This window comes from Cimex lectularius, unplaced genomic scaffold (genome assembly GCF_000648675.2).
Source record: "Cimex lectularius strain Harlan isolate CLEC.00 unplaced genomic scaffold, Clec_2.1 scaffold340, whole genome shotgun sequence".
NCBI classification, from domain to species: domain Eukaryota; kingdom Metazoa; phylum Arthropoda; class Insecta; order Hemiptera; family Cimicidae; genus Cimex; species Cimex lectularius.
This window is the reverse complement of record NW_019392867.1, coordinates 327,269-350,414: the sequence shown is the minus strand read 5'-3', so window position 1 is coordinate 350,414 and position 23,146 is coordinate 327,269. Positions and strand designations below refer to the sequence as shown.

Here is a 23,146-nt window from a genome sequence, read left to right as displayed (position 1 = left end):
ATCCCCAGGTCCGCCTATCCTCGCTAGTTCTGGCATATCAGACACGCCAGATCTTTCATGGTTGTTTCAGCGAAATGTCACAAAGACAAGCAGAAGTATATTTTCCCTACAGGATCTGTATATACAGTTGTGGGTTTATAGACGGATCAGGTTGATGAAAAATTGACAGACTGCTTTCAAATGATCCCAGTTTTTAGTTTTTCTATTGTCTGAAGCTTGCTTTCTGATGTATATTATTTTATAACATAATATTCCACATTGTAAAGTAAATTTTAAAAAATCATTGCATCTAATAGAATTTTTATGTTATTGTCTGGTCCGCCTAGTCTCGGTATTTTTTGACCCGTCAAGTCTTCATTGGTTGATTTGGCGAAATGTCGAACGCCTGTCATAGACTGATTTTCACTACCGGTGTATAACAGGATTGATGGCGAAAAAAAGCAATAATAGGCGGTCTAGGGTGATCGGCAACGAGGCAACGTACGACTCTAACTTCTGCACTAAATTTATTTTCCTTTCTTTTAAGATTTATTTCAAGAAAAATAGTTTGCCGTATCGATCGTACATGATTGTTCTTAGAGTTTGCTTTTGACAGCATTTTCATATGTTACAATTTAATTTGTAGAGATGGTCTTCCCTAAAATATTTTGTAGTTTAATCAAAATACGACCCTCTGTATAAAGGTCTAAACAATTAAACATTAGCCAAGTTACCATTTTGTCTATCTTTTGTTGCTTGTGGACTGGGAAAGATAAACTAACAGTCAATTGTCATCATACTGTCACGTTTTTACAATTTCCTCCACATTGTTACACGCCAACAAGCGTTGTTCAAAATTTGCCAATTACCAGTTCCACCCAAAGTTCAGGCATGCAGAAACGTTTCACCTACGAATTTTTATCGTCCTCGAAAGTTTACTTAGAGTTAATGTACCGCATATTATCCTGTTTAGTTGAAAACGCCAGGATTCGTCTTGAAGTATAACATTTTAAGTAGACCGTGTGATCATGCACGTCGATTTGAATACCAAATAGATTTTACTAGTTCAATCAATTCTCTCCGGATTTCCGTGTGAATGTTTTTGTCTATAAAGGTTTTCTCTCCAGTAGTTTTTTTTTAATGGTTCAAAAGATAATAACTAAGAAAATCAAGTTATATCCGAAATAATTTCCCAACTCGAATCATGGATGCGTAAAACTATGTTGTACATTTTCTTTTTATAACGAAAAAAATCTTATTATTTCGTGCCATATTTCACTGTCATGCTGTAATGATTATGGTTAACGATGTAGGAGATATTTCCACCTTTGAAAATTGATTGATGATAAACAAGATCCCAGTCAAGAATTTTCAAAGCTCGCTCAAAACCAGCAGTATCTTGTTTCCTTTCTGCTCAGTTGCTACAATTTTTATTACGACCAGCATGTGTCTTTTTGAGTATAAAAGGTTATAGGTCTTTATCGTAGCCGCAACATTTTTTTTATGTGCCGTTTGTTAAGGACCAGTGGGTGTGTATCCAGGTGAAAGACCAAGATTTCCATTTGATTATGTGGAAAGTGAAGCCTCATCGAGAGTGAAAGGGGCCAGAGATAATCGATCACTGCTGAAAGGGTGTAAGTAGTGGTTAACTAGCGAGGCTTTTTCTTGCATTAGAGATTTTTAGATAGACAGGTTCCATTGCTTCTGAAAACACATCTACATGTAAAAGAAATAGTTAATATAAGAATAAAACTAATTGAAGTTTTGTCAGGGCGAAGAACATCAACTATTTAGTTTGTGTGTGTTTTTGTGCATGATTGTTTAATCTATGATGTCTTTTGAAGATATCTCTCGACAGAATGATGAATGCGAGATCCTTTTCCTTTTTTCAATTCGAATTTAATGGCTTTCCACACTCTCCGTGAACGTGGACTCTGGACCACAAAACCGCCAAGCTAGTGTGTAAAGCAGTCATCACCTGACCAGTTTTTGCCCTCACTTCGAGTGGCTTTTTGATGAACGTCCGTCGACGAGCTTTCGTCCTAATTACACCCGTTCCGCAACGAATGTCGAAAGATTAGTATTTCGCCAGTTCCGCCAAAAGGTGAAGCTTTTACTTGCGAAATTATTTGGCTCCGTTTAAGAATTGAGATTTAAATTTGATATGACCAGGGACGACCAGATCACAGATTTGGACCCAACATTTTTTTGGTAATTCTACATTCCAAAATATGGGACACGTATCCGACCTTTCCAGAGAATAGGCCCTAGTTTTGCAAAAAAAAAATTAGAAAGTTGAATTTTCCTTATCAACTATGCGAATATATCATTTTATAGCATTTTTTATGTAGATTGCAACAAGGATATACTAAAAGCCGTCAACGTTCACTATCAGCCAAAATTATTCCAAAAATGAAATATTTTTCAAGTAAACTAGGTCATAAATTTTTTTTATTCGTGAAACTATTTAAAATTTTGTTTGAGCACCTCTAGAGACCACTAAATATAAATTTTTGAATATAAATTTATCGATTTTTTGATGCCTATATAATAATACATATTTTATAAAAGGCTAAAAGTATTGTAAATTCTTACATGTAATTAGAAAGAAGAGAAAGGTAGCTTTTTAACGACGTATATACTATAAAAATATATAAAATATTTCATATATATCATAATTGACCATTATTTCAATTAATTATTCTTTTTATCTAAAGTCTTGATTGAAATGAAAAAGTTAGTGTCACGAGCGGGATTCGAACCCACGACCTTCGGCTCAATACGCCACTGCTCTAACTGCTTGATGTCACGAAAGCTTAAGTGGTCAGAGCAGCTGGATATTGAGCCGAAAATCCTGGGTTCGACTCCCGCTCGTGACACTAACTTTTTCGTTTCAACAAAGACCTTAGTTAAAAAGAATTAAGTAAAATATACTATTATCGTCTCTACCTAATATGGCATATGCACGATATAAGACCATCAAAAATAAATAAATAAAATAAAAATATAAAAACTAACGCTTACTATATATTCGTATTTTCGTGGTGATTTAAGCTCAACTTGAACATTTTAGTCAATAAAAGCTTAACAATCAAGTACTACATAAATAATATCATCATACAAAAGTTCAATTCCAAGCAGCCCTGATTTACTGTTTTTGGGGGATGAACAAACATTTTTCTTGATTCACTAATTTCGTGGTCCGCTTGACCAATTAATATATTACAATTAATTAAGTTTTTTAGTTGAGAAAAAAAAAGTCAATGGCACGAGCGGGATTCGAACCCACGATTTTCGGCTTGATACGCCGCTGCTCTACCACTTGAGCTATCGTGACCTCGATCCACTTGGACACCAACTTCCCATCTCAACCGCACCTTTTGAATTTTCCCTCCTTTTTGCCCCCCTCGCGACACTGACTTTTTATCTCAACTTAAAACCTTAATTAATTGAAAGATATTAATTGGTCAAGCGGACCACGAAAAATAGTGAACTTAATGAATTAAAATGAAGTATAACTTCACTAAAGCTAGAGCTTTAGTAAAGTATACTTCATTTTAAAATCATTAAATTCACTAATTTCGTGGTCCGCTTGACCAATTAATATATTACAAGCGGACCACGAAATTAGTGAATTTAATGATTAAAAATGAAGTATACTTCACTAAAGCTCTCCGTGGCCATTTCATTTGTCGTCGAGAATCCAATCCGATTACACGACATTTGAAAAATGGCAAAAAGGAGGGAAAATTCAAAAGGTGCGGTTGAGATGTGAAGTTGGTGTCCGAGTGGATCGAGGTCACGATAGCTCAAGTGGTAGAGCAGCGGCGTATCAAGTCGAAGATCGTGGGTTCGAATCCCGCTCGTGCCATTGACTTTTTTTCATCTCAACTAAAAACCTTAATTAATTTTTCTGGATATTGATGGGATTTTAAAAAAACGTGTTAACGTTAAATGCATTTATTGTTAATGTGTGTTATAAACCAACTGGGCTTAATTAATTCGCAAAACGTCTAAAGAGAAAGGATATACACTTCATGAATAAGAAAAAGGCTTAAGTAGCCCAACCGCTGATAAATCCCCGACTGCTCTCCACACCAGATCTATCCTACGCCTGTAAAATAAACGTACGAAAAGGACATCCCCGAATGTGCAGGCCGAGCCAATGTTTGACCTTTTCCAGTACTTTCCTCGGCCTCCACTTTCACAGATCGAGCAGGTGTGGAAGAGAGGGTTCGAGAAACGGTACGTGTCACCGCGATTCAGACCGGTCGGACCTATCCGGTTCCAGCAGATACCACTGACCAAGTTACCGTTTCTATCTTGCAAGAAAAAACCAATATCTTTAGAAAAAGTTTTTATACGATCTATTACTTTCTCCTTTTAATATTTTTTATTATTCAAGCATTAATTAACAATTAAAGTGATTGTTGTTACTTTCATGAAGGATGTATCGCATAATCTTCACAAATTATATACGATAATTGGCGTATGAGAGGGAGTAACTGTTAAAACTAATGAAGTTAAACTTAACGTTAATGCCATTTTTCAACAATGTTCATGAAATTTATTCAAAATATAGCTCCTTGGATGATATTTACAAATCGTATATTAGTAATCGGTACTTAGACACAATTATAAAATTTACTGTACGTGAAATTGTGTACCGAAACTGAATAATTAATACCAAGATGGGCCTAGGTCTGGTGAGAGGTAGATGTCCCATAGCAAACTGATTGCTCCGGCTGAACGCGGGCTGTCATGCTGCACCATTCCACCTTTCTTACTCACTGATGGTGTCCCTTTTAATTGGTTCCAAATTTACTCGCTCTGATTGTTGACAGAACGCCTCAGCAGTGATAGTTTGTCCGATTGCGGGAATTCTAATTGGATCACCATGCGACAATTCCACCAAAACTGTGAAGCCTCAAGTCCGTTCTGATTACTTAAATGAATAATTAAATAGCCAGGGAGGTCCGCTTCTTTAAAACGTCAATCAAGCCTCTCCTTTCGTTACACCACTGGTCAATTGTTAAAAGATTTTCCAGTTTAGTCAACTTATGTATTAGTCGAATATATGTATTAGTGTGAATTAAATATGCAGTAGGTTTTTCTTCAAGAACAAAATCCCGTCTTTTTTTAAGTTTTTTTAGTTTTATGAAATCGGGGGCTTCCGCCTCTCCTCTTGGTTTATTGGTTGTCACACATGGAACTAAATATCCTAAATCAAAGGAAATTGGCCCATGGGTTACCCTTTATAGAAGAATCATCATTCTTGTTTACCAAGAATAAAACCTAAATGGAAATCGCATAGTTGTATTGTACATCCAAATTAGAGAGGAAATTAGATTACTTATACATGAATTATTTATGCTTATGAAAAATAAGGATAAGAACAAAAGAAATTTAAAAATGTGAAAGTGACAAAGCTTAAATACTTTGAAATTTAAGGGTTGTAGTAAAGAAAGTTAATTTACATTCAACTCAGTGCCAACATTTTTTCTAATTTATTTATTAATTTTAATTGTGCCAGATCAACATATTTATATCCTATTCTAATTAATTTAATCAAATAAGGTATTAATACAATAGAGCTTGTAAATAATTCAAGCCACTACATTAAGCTATTAAATTTTGTTTTTTTAAATTATACTTAATCTACTTAATTTAATTATATACATATTTATTATTTTTTACATTAAGTTTACGCATGTAAAATTTTATCCATTTATATTAATGAGTGAAAAGAAAGTCAAATGAAGGTTTTTTTTATTTAATTTTTTTAAATGAAATTTGGACGATTTGAGTTTGGGTTTCTTGTTCTCTTTATTACTTGACGATAAAACCGAGCAAATCTATTCAATTCAACTTTTCGAGTATAACAGCGCGCTTTGGTCAACCGCAAGAATGCCATCCTCGCAGGATGACAATGAAAAGGGTCTGGTTTCTCGTCGGACCAGTTCGAACTCGAAACTAAACGTCTTCAGAATATTGACACCGACCGGCCTCGCTTCTTCAAATTATATGTTTCCAACATTCGAGCTGAAGAAAATGTGTCTCAATGTGTGCAATTGACAGAACAACAATCATGCGACCAGGTTATGCAAGTAACTCAGAAAACGGACAAGTCTGGTGTAAATCGGTTCGATTTGTTGCAAAAGAAGGCACCTAAAAATACGATGTCAATGATCATATAATTATGCAGAATAGAGATTTTTGCATAGATAAGATAAGGTGAATACAGTCATGCAAGAATGGGCTCTATATTATTTCTGTAGTGAATTTTAAGCTCTCTCTTAGTTGAAAATCTTATTCTCCGACGACCTCTTTTTTATATAGACAAAACTGTACAATTTATATTATTTTTGTTAAATTCCTTTTTTTGACGTAGCAGACGGTTTCACTTTTATGTAACCATTTTTTCTTTCGTCGTTTATGCTATTTTAGTCAGTCCTTAATAGTCATATTTATACGCTTTAACTAGTAAGCCTTAAAAAAGACAATTTTGAGACATTTTCTAGCGGAAGTTTCAGTTAATCGTCGACACAAATAATACAATAAATGAAAGAATCGAGACGTGAGAGTGAAAGGTGCCTCAGGGGGGCTTAGTCGCTGTACATCATTTCCTACACAAAGAAATTGGATAACTGCTTTCGTTCAATTAAAGTTCAATTTACTTCCTACTGTAAACAACTTCGTTGTTTCTTGCCTCTAGGAACAAAATTGAAAGCATTCTGCTTTCCCTTGGTAATGCCGTGTCATTAACTAATTTTATTTCCTAGGCGGTGAATTTTTTTTTTTAATTTTTTTTTTAACACCGGCGTACAAATTGTCACCTAATATATTTTTAATTTGAGTACGACATCTTATATAATTGTTACGTAAAGCAGTTACAAACATTTATTACATAATTAAATCTCTCAGGGCATGTTGACGTTGTTAAAATTCAGAAATGCTTATATATTATAAACATAATTGTTTACTTGGTGTGATTTTTTAAAATAAATGGACCATTCTGGCTATAAATATGTAAAAACAAGGATTATAATAAAGTTTTATTTATTAGTTTTCAAATATATTACAGGCACGTTTATTATAAATGTCCTGTAGTGATTTAGTTTTTGCATGATATTTTAGATAGATATTTTATTACGTTATAAAAATAGATCATTTTAGTCATGAATTTTGAAATTACTTAGTGATCGCCTCTTGACCTCTCTTTGGTTTTTTCTGTCAGAAGTATTTCTTCAGAACTTCTAAATTTGCTCCCTCCTTTACTTACAAATGTTTGAGATCTCTCACTCTTATGTCCCTCAAGGCAAGATTTTCAGCACGGATTCTGGTCAGAGGCAATTGATCCATTTGGCATAAAATTCCAGATCCCGTTTTATTTACTCTGGCGGTTCCCGAACCTCTAGGACGACTGGTTTACAGCTGCGAAAATGGAGCACCCCGGAGACTCGTACGCTTTTTATCTTGTCTCTTTCGAAAATGGAGCACGAATACGTTTGCCGGATATAATAAACAAGACCATTTCGAGGTTTTCCGCGCCCTGACTTGTATCCCGGACCTGTTTCCCAGGGGTCAACTGTACACCTGTTTTTCCAAAATGACAAAAGCTGTTTTTACATTCTTTCTATTAAAAATAAACCGCCATAAATTTAACAATAATCCTCCGTTCCGGTATTGTTCAATTATCAACATGTTCTCATTGACTTTCCTTGACCAACCCAGTCCAGTCTGTAGCTTGGTCGTTTTTTATCATTTTGTTCCGACTATCCAACTTCTACTGAAATAGTAGGGCAGGTTTTCAATGCTACCATGAATAATTAATGGTCCCACGTTCGAATCCAGCAGCCCTGAATTCGAATTAGACGTACTTACAAATGAGCCTTTTTTCGTTAAAAACACTGGCACCCCGAGGTTTCATATAATCCCGTAGTTAAAATACCCTCGTGAACAAATAAATAAATAAAATATTAAAAAAATGTGTGCAGTTCAGTTATTAAAAAAATTTCGTGCAATCGGTGCTATTATGCTCAAAAATACTGTTTTTCCGCGATAAAATTTGAATCCTCCTTTAGGCCGTGTAGTGGATGTTGGATGTAGACGGCTAATACTCAAGCCAAACAAGTACACAAGATCAAAATTAGAAGTTGTCTGCATATAATGAAACGTCGTCTCGAGACAAATCAGCAGGACAGACATGGCATCACTCCATTAACTTTTAAGATTCTTAAGTCTGTCAGGTGATGAACATGTAGTTTGGTCGTTTTCTGCTGTTTTAGACAGTGTGGTATTCGGTCAGTTCTGATTCTGTAAAATGAGAAGTGGTGCGTCGACTTTGAATTTGCTCTTTCGGTGGCTATGGAGTAGTCGCACGTGAATGCGCGCAGACCAACCAGTGAAGATGCCAAATGCCAAAATGCGTCTTACAAGCCAAGGATTAACAGTTGGACGACCCAAAAAATTTCGGCGACATATAACTTGAATATTTTCAAACCTCTGTTTACATAAAATAAAGACAGATCTAATCAATCTTCCTGTTTTAATATTAAAAAAATAAATTCACTAATTTCGTGGTCCGCTTGACCAATTAAATCATTACAATTAATTAAGGTTTTTAGTTGAGATGAAAAAATGGCAAAAAGGAGGGAAAACTCATAAGGTGGGGTTGATGTCCGAGTGGATCGAGGTCACGATAGCTCAAGTGGTAGAGCAGTGGCGTATCTAGCCGAGGATCGTGGGTTCGAATCCCCCTCGTGCCATTAACTTTTTTCATCTCAACTAAAAACCTTAATTAATTGTAATTAAAAATAATAATTTAATTTAAAAATATTATGGTTTATAGTTTATTTTTCTATGGTTTATTATCAAATCTGACTGAAAGAAATTGAAATAACCAGAACTAAAAATGTTAGGCACAATTTAATTTTACGAATTCCGCCAGTTGTTTCACCTTTTGAAATTAGTTAATGCTTCAAGTACTCGAAGCCTAATTCAAGAAGTCAAAAGCTGTGAAGAGAAATGAGAGGATTGCGACGAGCTACTCATTGCATAACTCATCTAGTTTAATGAAATGTATTAATTTAGTAGTTAAGAGGAGAAAGTTAACCCTCCTTCTGTCTCTGAGAAACAAGAAAAACTTTAATTTTTCTCCTTTATAATTTATAATCAACCGAGTCGAACGCTCAGTAATTGTCTGTAAAAGAGAGAGTGTGCTGGATTTCCTTGGTTTAATTTTTTGTTTACAATATAAGCACTTCGTTACAATGTATATGGTGTGTATGTATGTATGTATGTATATGTATGTCCGTGCGTGCGCGTGTGCGTGTGTTCAATACCCCCGAGAGGGGGGAAATCGAATTTTCCGTTGATATGAAAGTTAGGCGAAGATTTGAAAATTCTCTTCTCCCACTGAAATAATATGAGCAAACCGTTAATCATTTATTTATCAATATAATCTATTTATTTTATTCAAAAGAAAAGTGGTTTCCAGCCTTTCAAAAATCGTTATATAAAGCAGTGGGAAAGTTCTCAAGTGACTGAATCTGAAGATCTTTTAGAGAAAATCCCTTGTAAATGAGTGCAGAGTTTTGTTTAAACATGTGTTGGTTTGAAAAAACAAGTAATTAAATAATTGAATGGAATTACGTTTTTAACTTCAACATCTTCAGACAACCAATATTTGCTTGGAGTTTTGGTTTTAGAATACATTTTCCATACTATCAAATCGACCAGGGAATAAAGAAAATCTTTTATTATCAAAAATAATTGTCCTATAACTAGTTATTTTATTCTTATTATTCATTTTTCGCACAATTTAGTTATAAAGTTTAGTCATTACGTGCCAGATTTTCTAAAAAACGATGAACCAAATTTTTAACTGCTGCTTGTTTGTAATGTTCAGATGCAGGCCATAGAGCTTGGTGTTGAACTTTCGCACATGAAGCGGGATCAGATCAGTTATTTGAGAAAAGGAATGGACTTAATAAGGACGTAGTAAGCAGCTTTGACAATATTTGAATGAGGACTTTTGATGAGAAGGATTGGATGCGCTGGATGTTGGATGACTTGGCAGAACCCCTGAGTTCCAGTCCGTCTTAAAGTGTTGTATAAGATTAGTTGTGTTATGATGGTCAGTCAGTCCTAGAAGTCTTCGTAGTTGTCCCAGTCTTCTGTTAAATTATTGTCTCTTACGTCTTGTGTGGTAGCTTCACGTCAGTCTGCTTTCTAAGTATAGTCCTAACTATCTGACTTGAATGGAAGTTGGTAACTTCTGGATTTTGTACACTGGAAAGCAAGACTTTTTTCAATGTAAACTTACACATGCATTTTTCCTCATTCATTCTTTTCCTATACTTTTTGCAGTCTTTTATAAACTAAGGGGTGCAGGTAATAGGTGTAATAACAGTTAAATCATATTGATAAAAGTTGAAAACTAGTGTTTAAATTACAATTAATTAAGGTTTTTAGTTGAGATAAAAAATTCAATGGCACGAGCGGGATTCGAACCCACGATCTTCGGCTAGATACGCCGCTGCTCTACCACTTGTGCTATCGTGACCTCGATCCACTCGGACACTAACTTCCCATCTCAACCCCACCTTTTGCATTTTCCCTCCTTTTTGCCATTTTTCAAATGTCGTGTAATCGGATTGAATTCTCGACGACAAATGAAATGGCCACGGAGAGCTTTAGTGAAGTATACTTGGAAGTCAAGTGGACCACGAAATTAGTGAATCTAGTGTTTAAAGTTTTGTAGCCATGTCGCTTCTGATCACTTTCGTTTGCTTATCTTAGCTGTTTTTGACTGATAATGGCGGAAGCCGAAAACGCATTAAAACAGCACAGGCAGTCTATAATGACGTGCAATGACCGAAAGGTTCCTCATCTCGCAGAGCGATGGTGTGGTTATTGCTCGAAAGCAGCAATAAATAATAAGCGAAAGTATTTGGAAATGTTTATTTACATTTATTCATGTACATTAAATGCTTTTTTTGTAATATTAGCGACTGCGAAACCTGAGTGGCCAGAAGGCCGAGGAATGGTTCGACCCTATACCAGAAGTTCTGTTCTGCTTTTCTCCAACAGATGTACTTTTCATTAAACTTTCGTACTGCTTTAGTCAGCTGCTCATTTATTTTGGCCAAATCCTTTTTGTTGACTCTTTTCATGTTTAGCATAGTTTTGAGACTGCTAACCTGTTCCTCTATTTTCAACGAGCAGTTCATCACCCAAGCCGCGTTCTGTGACATCATTTTTAGGATGGATTTGAGAAGAGAACTGAACATAGACTTGTCTTCTTCTGACAAAGATGATTCTTCGACTAGTTTTATCGTGAACTTGACTTTATTGACGAACCTCCTGGCCTCGTCTAACTTGACCTCAAGATTGACGTCCTTATAGGCCGGATAAATTATCTTGACATCGTCGTCCCTCACGCTCTGTATCGGGGCGGTCTTCCTCGTCTGCCAGACCACTATGGACCCTGAAGCCATCCTTCTCTCGTACGTGGCATAGAAAGGCCTGTCGGGATATTTTTCTCTGATCGTCTTCAACATATTCTCAAACATCACTGGCATCGGTCTGAGATTCCTGGCGAACATCGTCTCCAGCAAATTGAGGATCGGCTTCAACTTAAACAACACGTTGCTTATTTTCCCATCTAAGTTATCATTTGAATCCGTCATGAGCAATATGAAAAGTGTTTTTAAGTCTACGTACAAGAATTGGCTTACCCATTGATGGTGTCTCATCAACGCCATTGCTCGTTTCAACGCGTTCTGAAGTCCCATGCGGACTATATTCTGGATCGGTTTACCCCCCATTAAATAAAGTATTTCTAGTGATAAATCTGTGGGATTCAAAGTATTTAATTTTTCATTTATTTGGATTGTATTCGTCAGTGTTTTCAACCTCAACATTTTGATATTTAATATATATTTCAAACTGACATTAAATTTTTTGAAAATAACTTATAAATTTAAGTCTTCGGATAACATGTGGACATTCATCCAATATGTATTTTTCAATGCTACATGACAAAATATGCAAATATAATAATAGTTTTTAATGTTTGACAATTGAAACTCTTTTCAATGTATAATGTAATGAAATTTCGTAGTGTAGAAACAAATGTGAAACTTTTCATTTCATTCGCTTTCTTTTAACAGTTAAAATATGATAGAAAATATTTCGACATGTGTTTGGCATGGCAGCATTAAACTTTTTTCTTAAAAAGGTTTTACTAAGTACACTTTTATAATAGGTAATAATTTGTTAATATTTAAGACTGTTATTTATCTGTTATTTTCAACGAAACTATTGTGTGGTATTGTTTATATAGCCCGTTATATTTCGTGGTCCGATTGACCAAATAACTTCTTTCAATTAATTAATTTTATTGGCATTGGTTGAAATGAAAAAGTTAGTGTCACGGGCGGGATTCGAACTCACGACCTTCGGCTCAATACGCCGCTGCTCGAACCACTTGAGCTATCGTGACTTTGATCCGCTCGGACACCAACTTCCCATCTCACCCACCTTTCGAACTTTCCTCCTTTGTGCCATTTTTCAAATGTCGTGAAATCAGGATTCGATTCTCAACGAAAATGAAATGTCCAAGGAGAGCGAGCTTTAGTGAAGATATACTTCGTTTTACTTATAAATCCATTACATTTCGTTGTCCGATTGACCAAATAACTTCTTTCAATTAATTAATATTTATGTAAGGCATTGGTTGAAATGAAAAAGTTAGTGTCACGAGCGAGATTCGAACCCACGACTTTCGGCTAAATAAGTCGCTGCTCTAACCACGTAAGCTATCGTGACTTCGATCCAATGTGTATATAACGTTATATTGTGTGATTTCCTGTATTCTGCGACAGTGGTCATTCTCAACACGACACGCAAGAATGGCACAATTTCACAGAAAACAAACACTTTGAGCCCTGAAGATGATCTCAATAAAGATCGAAACGTTCATACGATAAAGAAAATGTTTTTCTGAAACCTACATCACACCAGACCGCATCTCACGATTTTTTAATAATCTTCGACTAACGGTCACTAATCACCATACACTTTTTATTAAGCCTTCCTGGATACTTAATTAAAAATATAAATAAAAACATAAATAAAAGCGACTCGTTCAAGTACTTAGGTCATTTTTTGTTTTTAGAATTTATTAATCTTTTTTGTAAGGTTTTCCTCCTTTTTGCCATTTTTCAAATGTCGTGAAATCAGGATTCGATTCTCAGCGATAAATGAAATGTCCAAGGAGAGCTTTAGTGAAGATATACTTCGTTTTTCTTATTAAATCCATTATATTTAGTGGTCCGATTGACCAAATTATTTCTTTCAATTAATTAATCTCGTTATGTAAGGTTTTGGTTGAAACGACGATTGTTCTTAGGTTATTACTTTATACAATATTAAGTTTTTACAGGTTAAATGTTATTTGTTAACAAATAAATAACACTAAATAAATAATCTAATTAATAAATACTATTTACATTAAATCGTAACGGTGACTAGATGCATTTTTGTAAAGGATGTTACAATCTTCCTGTTATTTTTATTTTTATTTATAACTAAGTATCCAGCCCTGAGGAAGGCTTAATGAAAGGCCGAAAGCTTGGTAAAAAAAGATACGACTATTTAATTTTGGACCACATTGATCCCAATCATCAATTAGTACTATTTTGTGTTTTAAAAAATTTTTAACGGGAACTTTTTCATTTTTTAACGAATTTTGTCACATGTAACAACTAACTGTACCTGCGAGACAATTCTAATTAGAAGATCAAACAGAAACAGAAATAAAAACAACAAACTTGAAAAGGTGCATGCTCATTTGAATAGACCGACATAGCCACTCCAGTGGAACCGTTCGTCACAATACCCTTCCTCCCGACTGTTTTTCCGAATGTAATAAACATGACAGTATTCATATAACGACTTACGTAACTTTATCATTAATAAAACTATTTTCTCTCTATAAAAAAAAAATCAAGACAGGCCTCTTTCGACCGTTTTCCATTTCTGATTATGCGAATAATGGCCATGTCCATTAAATGGGTAAAGAGTCTGTAGCGCGGGAATTCTAATTTGTGGAAAAAAAAATGGGTGTAATTACGTTGAAGGAGGGAAAAAAGGAGCATTGTGTACCGGACGAGTCGATTGTTTATAATTAGAATTATGCACATGTCCGGGTCGGCGTGTGTATGTGTGTGTTGAGACAATAGTTGCTTTTCACTGTACGGTTGTCTAAAATGATTAGACCTCCATTCCGTTTAGCTTTTACCTTTCTTCTCGTATAATACCAATGATTCTGTTATACATCCAACTGGAGTAGGTCACTACCATTAGCGCTGCTGTGAAAAGGCAAAAAAACCCTGCTGACCCCTGTGGATAAACTAAATAGTTACAAAACGGCTCCTATGTAGGCGGTTATTATTCCACAAGGAAATAGTCTCAAAATTCTTTTCACTCCTAGAGGGTTGTATAAATTTGTTAGGATTATTGCAGAATAAACATAAATTTCCAAGTCCAAAAACAGTGTACAGGCCAATTAATGTGCTGTTAAATAAAAAAATTTCACTAGTTCAGAAAGTACAAACATAAAAATTAATGTCATTTGTGTGGTGTTTAGTGACCGTTAGCGAATGATTATTTGGAGATTGTGAGATGCGGTCTGGTGTGGCGTAGGTTTTAGAAAAACATTTTCTTTATCGTGCCAACGTTTCGATCTTTATTGAGATCATCTTCAGGGCCTGGGATTTATAAACATTGTTTAAATTGATTATGCGAAAATCGTGAAATGCGGTCTGATGTTACGTAGGTTTCAAAAAAACATTTTCTTTATCGTGCCAACGTTTCGATCTGTATTGAGATCATCTTCAGGGCCTGGGATTTACAAACATTGTTTAAATTTAACAAATACATATAGGATGTGGAAAAAGTGAATTTATACAACGCAATTTTTTTTTTTTGCATCTCAAGATTTTCAATTAATCATCGACTAACGGTCATTAATCACCATACATTGTTTAAATTTTACAATTTGTTTTCTGGTAAATGTGTCATTCTTGATTGAATCTAAAATTTCTAGCATTGTATAAATTCATTTTTTTCCACATCCTGTATGTATTTGTAAAATTTAAACATCGTTTATAAACCCCAGGCCCTGAAGATGATCTCAGTAAAGATCGAAACGTTGGCACGATAAAGAAAATGTTTTTCTAAAAACCTACGTCACACCAGACCGCATCTCATGATCTCCAAATAATCATTAATGTCATTGCTAAAATGGGACCTTTTTTCATTTCAATCCTTAAATATTTACTGTCACTCTATTCTTATTAAATTTTTAGACTGGATTTTGTTAACGTAGAAACATCGTAAGAAAGATTTCAAGCATAAATATTATATAATATGACTTAGAATATATTACAGTTATATACATACATTATTACAGTTTTTAAACCATTTTGAAGATGTCTCCCTCAAAATGGCATAGTCCATGTATATTTATTTTTTGTTAATTACTTATGTGTGTATCTTCGGATGGCAATTGTACCATGAGGTTTTCCTTTTTTATGTACTGATGATGGGCCGTAATCCCCCGGATCGCCATATAATAGACAAAATGAATAAAATATTTCAACCACGGAAAACTTGGGGTTTTTCAACCTTTTGGATAAAAACGAAAACGAAAAATTGGATTATCTCGGACTTTTAGATCGTGCACGCGTTTATGTCCAAAGGTGTGAATTTACCCGTGGTGGAGAGAGTGAAAAAGAGAAGGATACGTGTTATCCAACCGCTTCAAAAGTTTTTGAAAGTGCCTTCGGGCATTCCTGTTTTACATGTAATCAACCTTTCTGTCAGAAAAAAAGTCTGTCCTTTAAACAATAATTTGGAGGTTTACTTTCCGTGTGAGTCAGTAGGAGAATGTTTGAAAGGTTCGAATAATTTAAATTGGTCCTTATTAAAATTGGGCCTGTTCGAGAATGCCCTATTCCGACTAGCGAGAATTACATTTTACGAAACATAATTACATGAAACTTAATGCCTTTTTTGTATGTAAATAGTAATGAATAGTAAGTTTGTTTTAATTTGACTAGGCGGAAATTTCCATTTAGAGTTGATATCCGACGAAGCTCGTAGCTAGTTGGTCCGTTTTAAGTACAACCAATATTGTCCACATCGCTCGTGCTTTATGCTAAATCACGAACGAGTCGAAAATTGCTTTTCACCACCCGGTAAAACTGACCGTTCGCGGATTTATACGGGAGCTACGAGTGAAAGTTGAGGAGAAGATGATGGATGAAAGTATCAGTGCTGGATGCCCGTCGTCAGACCGAAATTGAATCTGATCCTGCTAAACAGAGCCTGAAAACGGCGGTTTTACATGTTTTACAAGTGAAACTTCTTCTCTTGGAATGCCAAATTGCCCCGCCTGTTCGACCAATGTGTTTCTGTAAAAACTTGAATCTACTCATGGACTTGCCACGACAGACATCCTTGTCTCCTCACCATGGCATTCACAATAATCATGGATAACTTGTGTTATTTTAATTAAACATTTGTAAAAAGAGGCCTGCAACTTGTACTTTAGGCCTTAGTTGTAGGGGAAAATAAAACTAAATATGAAAAAACTCAAAGGTTTCAATTTAAATCATTTGTAAAATTTTAAATATTCAACATATTATGTTTAATGTAATTTTATCTGTGGTACTTAAAGTTTTTAGCCTTGACTGTAAAAAAAATCTTTGTATTGAATAATATTGTATTTAAACCTGGGCTTCCTTTATATGTAGTTGTAGTAATTTTTTTATAATCTGGTGTATCAGTTAAAAAGAGATGATTTACAAGTTAATCACTTTACGTAACGAGGGATATTCTTATTTTAATTATAATTACAATTTGCTATATTTACTCTATTGTACAATGTTTAGTCCATATTTCAAAGAAAACTATCAATATGGTCTATAATTTTATATAATTTAACAATATTTCAACAGGGGGCGTCGGTGACCGCAACGGTTTAGGCGTTGACACGGCACTCATCATTGTAAGGTAAAGGTCCCGGGTTCGAATCCACCTACAAATGGGTTTTTATTATCAAAAACATCGGGCATCCTGAAGTGTTTATATGACCTCTGCTGTTGCAAACCCTCTTAAAAAAAATTCAATTACGATCGTAAGAAAAAGGTTATCAGTAATAAGTCATTTGCTATATCAGAGGTTGAAAATCATATTGTAGATTACATGCACTGCTTAATTTTATTTTACGTTGCAATGGAATTTATTATTCACAGCTAGTTTTAGCAATTTAGTTGAGAAACTCGTGAACTTAAAGGAAAACACGACGTTAAGTATCCTGTTTAGAGAAATTAGAGACTTTTTATTAGAAAAGTAAGTCTTTTCTAGTAGCGTGTAGCACTGGATCTGATCCTTGACGCTTACCTTCTTTTTTTCACTCTTCGTCTTTTATTCCGATCTGGTTTCTTCAGCTCGCCAATTACCGTACTTTCCACTTTCACTGTCCTTCATCCTATTCTCGAAATCTCCAAATGATCTCCCTTCTGTCTCGTCCAATTGTCGGCGGTATCGAATCGCCGAGAATTGTTTGCAATTCTCGAATTGCCTGGGCGAGTTTCTACTTGTGTACAAATAGGAGGCCGGATGTAAATAATTTCTTTTCGCCGCCTTACGAACTTTCTGATCTCCAAATCGGTCTCAAACTCGCTGTTTTTTCTCCAATTTTTCTATGTCCCGCGATAAAAATTATTTTTGTACGAGTGTTCATCGCCCCAAAGAGGTTCCTTCTAGGGAAAGTCCGATTTCTCACGGACCAGTTTTCCTAAAGAGCTTGTACAGTTGGAACATCACAGGGATACGATAGAGAATACCGTAACACCGTTGGGAGGAGGGTCAAGGCTTAAAAACGTTTTCTATTTATTATTGTTATATAAATTGTATTTATTACATTTTTTTAATGGTGGCCGGAAATCGCTCAAAATTGGATTCAGTCAGGCTTAAACGATAGCATAAGGGGAGCAATTCATCGTCGAAAAATTGGATACTGTCCAGTATTTGTGGAATATATGCCGCTATAACTTGAAAAAATAATATAATATTAACGGACACCCGTGGGCGAGATCCGGAAGAAACGGAACTCTACATTAGCCAAATTTATTTCATACTCCGTACTTTCTCGATAGAGGGGCGAAAGCTGGACTGACGTGATCTACATAAGATTTTCATCCCAGTCGTCTCATTACCCTGAAATCGTGCGAATAGCCATTCAATTGTCCATTCAAACCATTTAATTAAGTCACTCATAAATTAAAAACCTATGCCAAGCAGGCCTGTAATTATGTTTACAATTAAATATCACAAAACGATAAGCATGTGAAATATATGTTTATTTGTTTATTTTACCTGCAATATATCGTTTTCAACCCTCTAACATGCCATGAATAGGAATGCCTAGAATACCAAAATCCATTGTTATGCTTTGCAATTCTATGTTCTATGGCTGTTAGTTAAGAACACAAAATTCTCTAGCTCATGACAGACCAAAGATGCAAGGGAGACAGAACAGGAAATCGGAAAGACCCAGTTTTTTCATCCTTTTGCAGACCTCAACAAGAAATCGCACAATAACGTTTAAAACTGCATACATCATTGTGATATGTGGTAGTCATGGTGACACATCGCTAGATATGCTCATGACATCTCAATTTTTGAGATTTTATGGTTGGGAACTGTACATTGACCATCTATTGACCCTGAAAGGGCATATTCTTATGGAGACAATCCTGTGACTACCATTTTTCTCTTTAGCTTATATTCATTTCATAATGGTCTTTCACCCTTGATCAAATTTTGCAATATTGAGTAAAACACAATTGAAATGTCATTTTGGATACAGTTTTGTCAAGTTATATTTTCATGCATTTTCCTCAAGTTGTTAAAAAATTAACTTCATACTTCTAAGCAGCTAAATATTGATAGTTTTTTGTTTTGATTTACCTATTCTCTCCAACCTACACCCAACAGTTTTTACTGTTAAAAAAAATAAAAATCCGTTTAAATTTGATATGAAGTTGTGCACAATAAATGATAAAGTAAAGGACATTTATCAAGCAGGTTGCAAAGAATACTATCTTTCAGAAGATGAGCATTGGGAAAACACCGTTACAGATGCCGTGATTTATCAGTCGGGCTTTCAATTGAGAGAATTATTTGTATTCCCTAATAAACTATCTTTCGCTATAATCAAGGACAAACATATAAAAATGTGGGTTTAGATTGATGGGAAAAATATTTCTCACACGAACAACGACATGTTGGTTTCTCAAGAACCAAATCAAAAAGTTAACATTTTGTACAAATATCAAATTTGCATTTAATTTTTCAATTTTCATAATATCCTTAGTGCAAGTTTTAAACATATACAATTTTTAAGAATTATATTTAAAAGTCTGAAAATAATCTCACCTTCAGTAAGAAGTGTCGATAATACACAAATTATATACCTTTCAACTTGAAAAAATTGTGAATATCACATAACTTTCTTGACTTTATTTTTAAATAATAGCTAATAGTTTTTAATGTGAGCCCAGAGACCTTCATTAAAGTTACATTGAACCTTAACCAGAAATCCCTGGAATAATGATTTACATGAAACACTTTGACTTTATGCAAGAATAATTAACTATTTGGCAATTTCCTCTATAAATGATTTTCTGTTACAGGCTGGAAGGCAACAACCGGAACCGAACGACAACAGGCCGAGATTTGTTGCAGTAACCACACTCGAAGATGTACAAGCCGTCAGATGTGCGGAATTCCACCCTCACGGGAACGTCTACGCTGTCGGGTCAAACTCGAAAACACTACGCATATGTGCCTATCCAAAACTTTCCGACCTCAGGTAAAAAGATTATTTATCAGTTATATCTTTGTAATATATGCGAACAATGTGTGAACTTTTTCCTTTTGGGTTTTCTTCAGAGAGGATCACACGACATACCAACCGACAGTTTTGTTCAAAAGGACCAGACACCACAAAGGGTCCATTTACTGTATGGCTTGGACACCAATTGGCGATCTCATGGCTACGGGGAGCAACGATAAAACTGTTAAATTGATGAGGTTTAATTCAGACACTTCAAATTTGGAAGGTAAAAATTTGTCAATCTAAGTTACGTGTAATACTCTCACCTACAAACCTAATGTTAATTAGTATAACCTAATGTTTCAGTGGTTCTATATTAGATAATATTTATGACATAAAATTCTTTCAATAGGATCATGAGCCCTATTTAATGTTTATGTTTCATTCATTTTATACGTGTAAAAAAAATTTAAGATCACGTTTAATATTCAAATGCAGTGTTTAGAGCGAAAGCAGCATGTCTTCCTGGACAAAGAAACAGTTGATCACTTTTTGAAGTTACTACTCAATTTTGCAAGTATTTTATGTTATTTGGTAGAAATTGTGTTATACCGAAACCCCGAAAATTTATTGGGGATTTTTTTATAGTATAATAACTAGTTAAAATAATTTTTAAGCTTTATTTACTAAAAAGATTATTGTTTATAAATATGTAACAAAGTGTTTAATTTTAGTAAGATTAGGGATGGTAATTAGGTTCACTTAATTGATACAAGTGGAGGGATAGCAAGTTCATTCGATTGAAGTTTGTTATATGTATGTATTGTGTATGTCTATCTGTATTTTTATTATTGTTTTAAGTAAATAATTAATAAATTTTATTGTGAATGCGATAAAGTTGATTAAATGTCATTAATGTTAAGTTAAATTTGTTTTTGGTTACATATTTTGCTCATTTGTAATTGTTTCAGGTCAAGAAATTGAATTGACGATGCACGATGGCACTGTGCGTGATGTCTGCTTCTTAGAAGACGCATCAAACAAATCGTCCCTTTTGATCAGCGGAGGAGCTGGAGACTGCAAGATTTATGTTACGGACTGTGCCACAGGACAGGCATACCAAGCACTCAGCGGACATGCTGGCCATGTCCTTTCGTTGTACAACTGGGGCGGAGCCATGTTTGTAAGTGGATCTCAAGACAGGACTGTTCGATTTTGGGATTTAAGAACAAGAGGCTGTGTCAATGTTGTTACTCCTGTCACTTCACCACAATCCAGGGTTAGTATCATTACTGAATTGTTATTAATTCTAATTGTTTATGTTGTTTTATTTTTACTAAACAAATTAACATTTAGAAAATAATTATCAACATTCAATGTTGTGCTGTATGTTTAGCAAGGAAATGCTGTAGCAGCTGTTTGTGTGGATCCATCAGGACGTCTTCTAGTTTCTGGACATGAAGATTCAGCATGTGTCCTGTATGACATAAGAGGAGGAAGGAGCCTCCAATGCTTCAAACCGCATACTTCAGATGTCAGGTCTATCAGGTTCTCCCCCAGTGCCTATTATCTGCTTACAGCCGGTTATGACAACAAGCTAGTCCTCACTGATCTTCAAGGTATGTCAGGAAATTGTTACTTATTTAATTTTCAATCTTTGAAATTAGATTTAGTGTAATATAGAAAATAATGGCTTTAATTTAATTTCTTATTTAATTTGTTTTTTGTTTTTTCTTGCAGGTGATCTAACCACATCTTTGCCAAGTGTTGTCGTTGCTCAGCACTCCGATAAAGTAATATCTGGGAGGTGGCATCCAACCGAGTTTTCATTCTTAAGCACCAGCGCAGACAAGACAGCAACTCTTTGGGCGCTTCCGCCACTATAACAGGGCATCGACCTGTTTGTTGTTTTATTATTATTGTTGTTTTTCAATGACACCTAACACTGTATTATAACTAACTATAATATGTATATAATGTATAATTTAGGTGGTTCAATTTTAATCTGTAACTACAGTACCGATTTTTGACAAACAAACAAAAAGTGGCGTGTGAAAATTTTGTTGGTACAAATGTTTTTTTGCCACCAGAAACTGGTGCAGTAATTAAATATAGTGATCGACTGAAATATAAAAAAAATATATATATAAAAAATTTAGCTTCTGAAATGTTGCCAAAATCTGTATATTTTATAGTAAATATATATATAAAGACAATTAATACATAATTTTAAAAAAGTATGCTTTTTGTAATATATTTGAACTTTACAGTTTATGTATCTGTTTTTTCTTACTAGTCGGGGTAACATTTTCTGCAATGTTTATTGTTTTTGTTATTTATGTTTCTACATATTTTTTTTTTTTAAATAACTAAATTGTGCCTGTATCTTTCATCGCATTTTAATATTTTAGGTCAATTTTTAAATTGACGTTTAAATTGATATTGAACTGAAAAATAAATCAGTTGTTTTTGGTACACAAAAATTGAATATTTCCGAAAGAATTGATATCATGTTATGTAATACTTTTTATTATTATTTTTATGTTTTTGAATCTCGTTGAAAATACAACTATTGTATAAAGAGCAATATAATTTAATTTCTGGTGGATTATATTTATACCAATTTATAACACTACTAAATAAATGATACATTTTTCAGATTATTTTGTTAAAGAAAAAAGCTTTTAGATTGTTAACTAACAGAAACAATTTTATTTAAATTTATAGAACGAATTTCCTTATCATCCAGGTTTTGGAATTTAACAAGAAATATAACTTTACACACTAAACAATTGAATTAAAAAGTAAAACTGTTGCGTTATAAAATAAATGCTGTTATTCATTGATAACATTTTATAATCATTAGAATTAATAAAGTGAAAATATTTCATTTTATGTTATTTAACAATTTTCAATGCCAATAAATTTCTTCAATGTTATTGTGTGAATTTAACTTCAAATTCTCCAAATAAACTTAAATTAATAAACTTATGTTTCATTATCCTTTCAATTAGCATTGATTACATGAGTTGGATCTTTTCAGTTTTTTAAAGCTTTTTTTCAGGCAATCTACATCTATGGTTATCCAAATAGCCAGGATTAACCCTGAAATTCTTGATATAGAACTTTTTAAACTCCATTGAGCTCGTACGAATAAAATCTCTCAACTTTCCGTATTGGAGCATCCAACATTCATTGCAGGAGCATCTAATGAAACTTCCTCTATGCTGACAGAAAAATCACTTTACATTT

General features: G+C 34.3%; 2 protein-coding genes across 5 annotated transcripts in view; one reads left to right on the top strand and one right to left on the bottom strand.

Moving 5' to 3' along the window:
- Window positions 1–22,264, top strand: part of LOC106661394 (WD repeat-containing protein 47) — a 57,744-nt gene extending 35,480 nt beyond the window's left edge. For all 3 annotated transcript variants that reach the window (XM_014384780.2, XM_014384797.2, XM_014384788.2), the window contains exons 2-6: window positions 19,752–19,930; window positions 20,011–20,180; window positions 20,866–21,173; window positions 21,291–21,513; window positions 21,635–22,264. In XM_014384780.2, the coding sequence (XP_014240266.1) occupies window positions 19,752–19,930; window positions 20,011–20,180; window positions 20,866–21,173; window positions 21,291–21,513; window positions 21,635–21,780 (1,026 nt within the window). In that variant the 3' untranslated portion in view covers window positions 21,781–22,264. The remainder of the gene's footprint in view (window positions 1–19,751; window positions 19,931–20,010; window positions 20,181–20,865; window positions 21,174–21,290; window positions 21,514–21,634) is intronic.
- LOC106661435 lies at window positions 10,933–12,135 on the bottom strand. 2 transcript variants are annotated; one of them, XM_014384823.2, is made up of 2 exons: window positions 11,721–12,135; window positions 10,933–11,618 (listed from the first exon to the last, which is right to left on the bottom strand). In XM_014384823.2, exons 1-2 carry the CDS (start codon window positions 11,904–11,906, stop codon window positions 10,944–10,946), a joined length of 861 nt encoding a protein of 286 aa, XP_014240309.1. In that variant the 5' UTR covers window positions 11,907–12,135; the 3' UTR covers window positions 10,933–10,943. The 2 variants fall into 2 exon arrangements, with proteins under 2 accessions (XP_014240309.1, XP_014240317.1); XM_014384831.2 differs by having other exon boundaries at window positions 10,933–11,647; window positions 11,721–12,114.
- Window positions 22,265–23,146: the final 882 nt, after the last annotated feature.

Excerpts from the sequence above, each read along its gene's own strand:
- LOC106661435 (XM_014384823.2), bottom strand. The coding sequence starts at position 11,906 with ATGTTGAGGTTGAAAACACTGACGAATACAATCCAAATAAATGAAAAA. Across the intron at positions 11,619-11,720 it reads TGATGAGACACCATCAATGG|TTGAAGCCGATCCTCAATTT; the intron begins GTAAGCCAATTC and ends GTGTTGTTTAAG.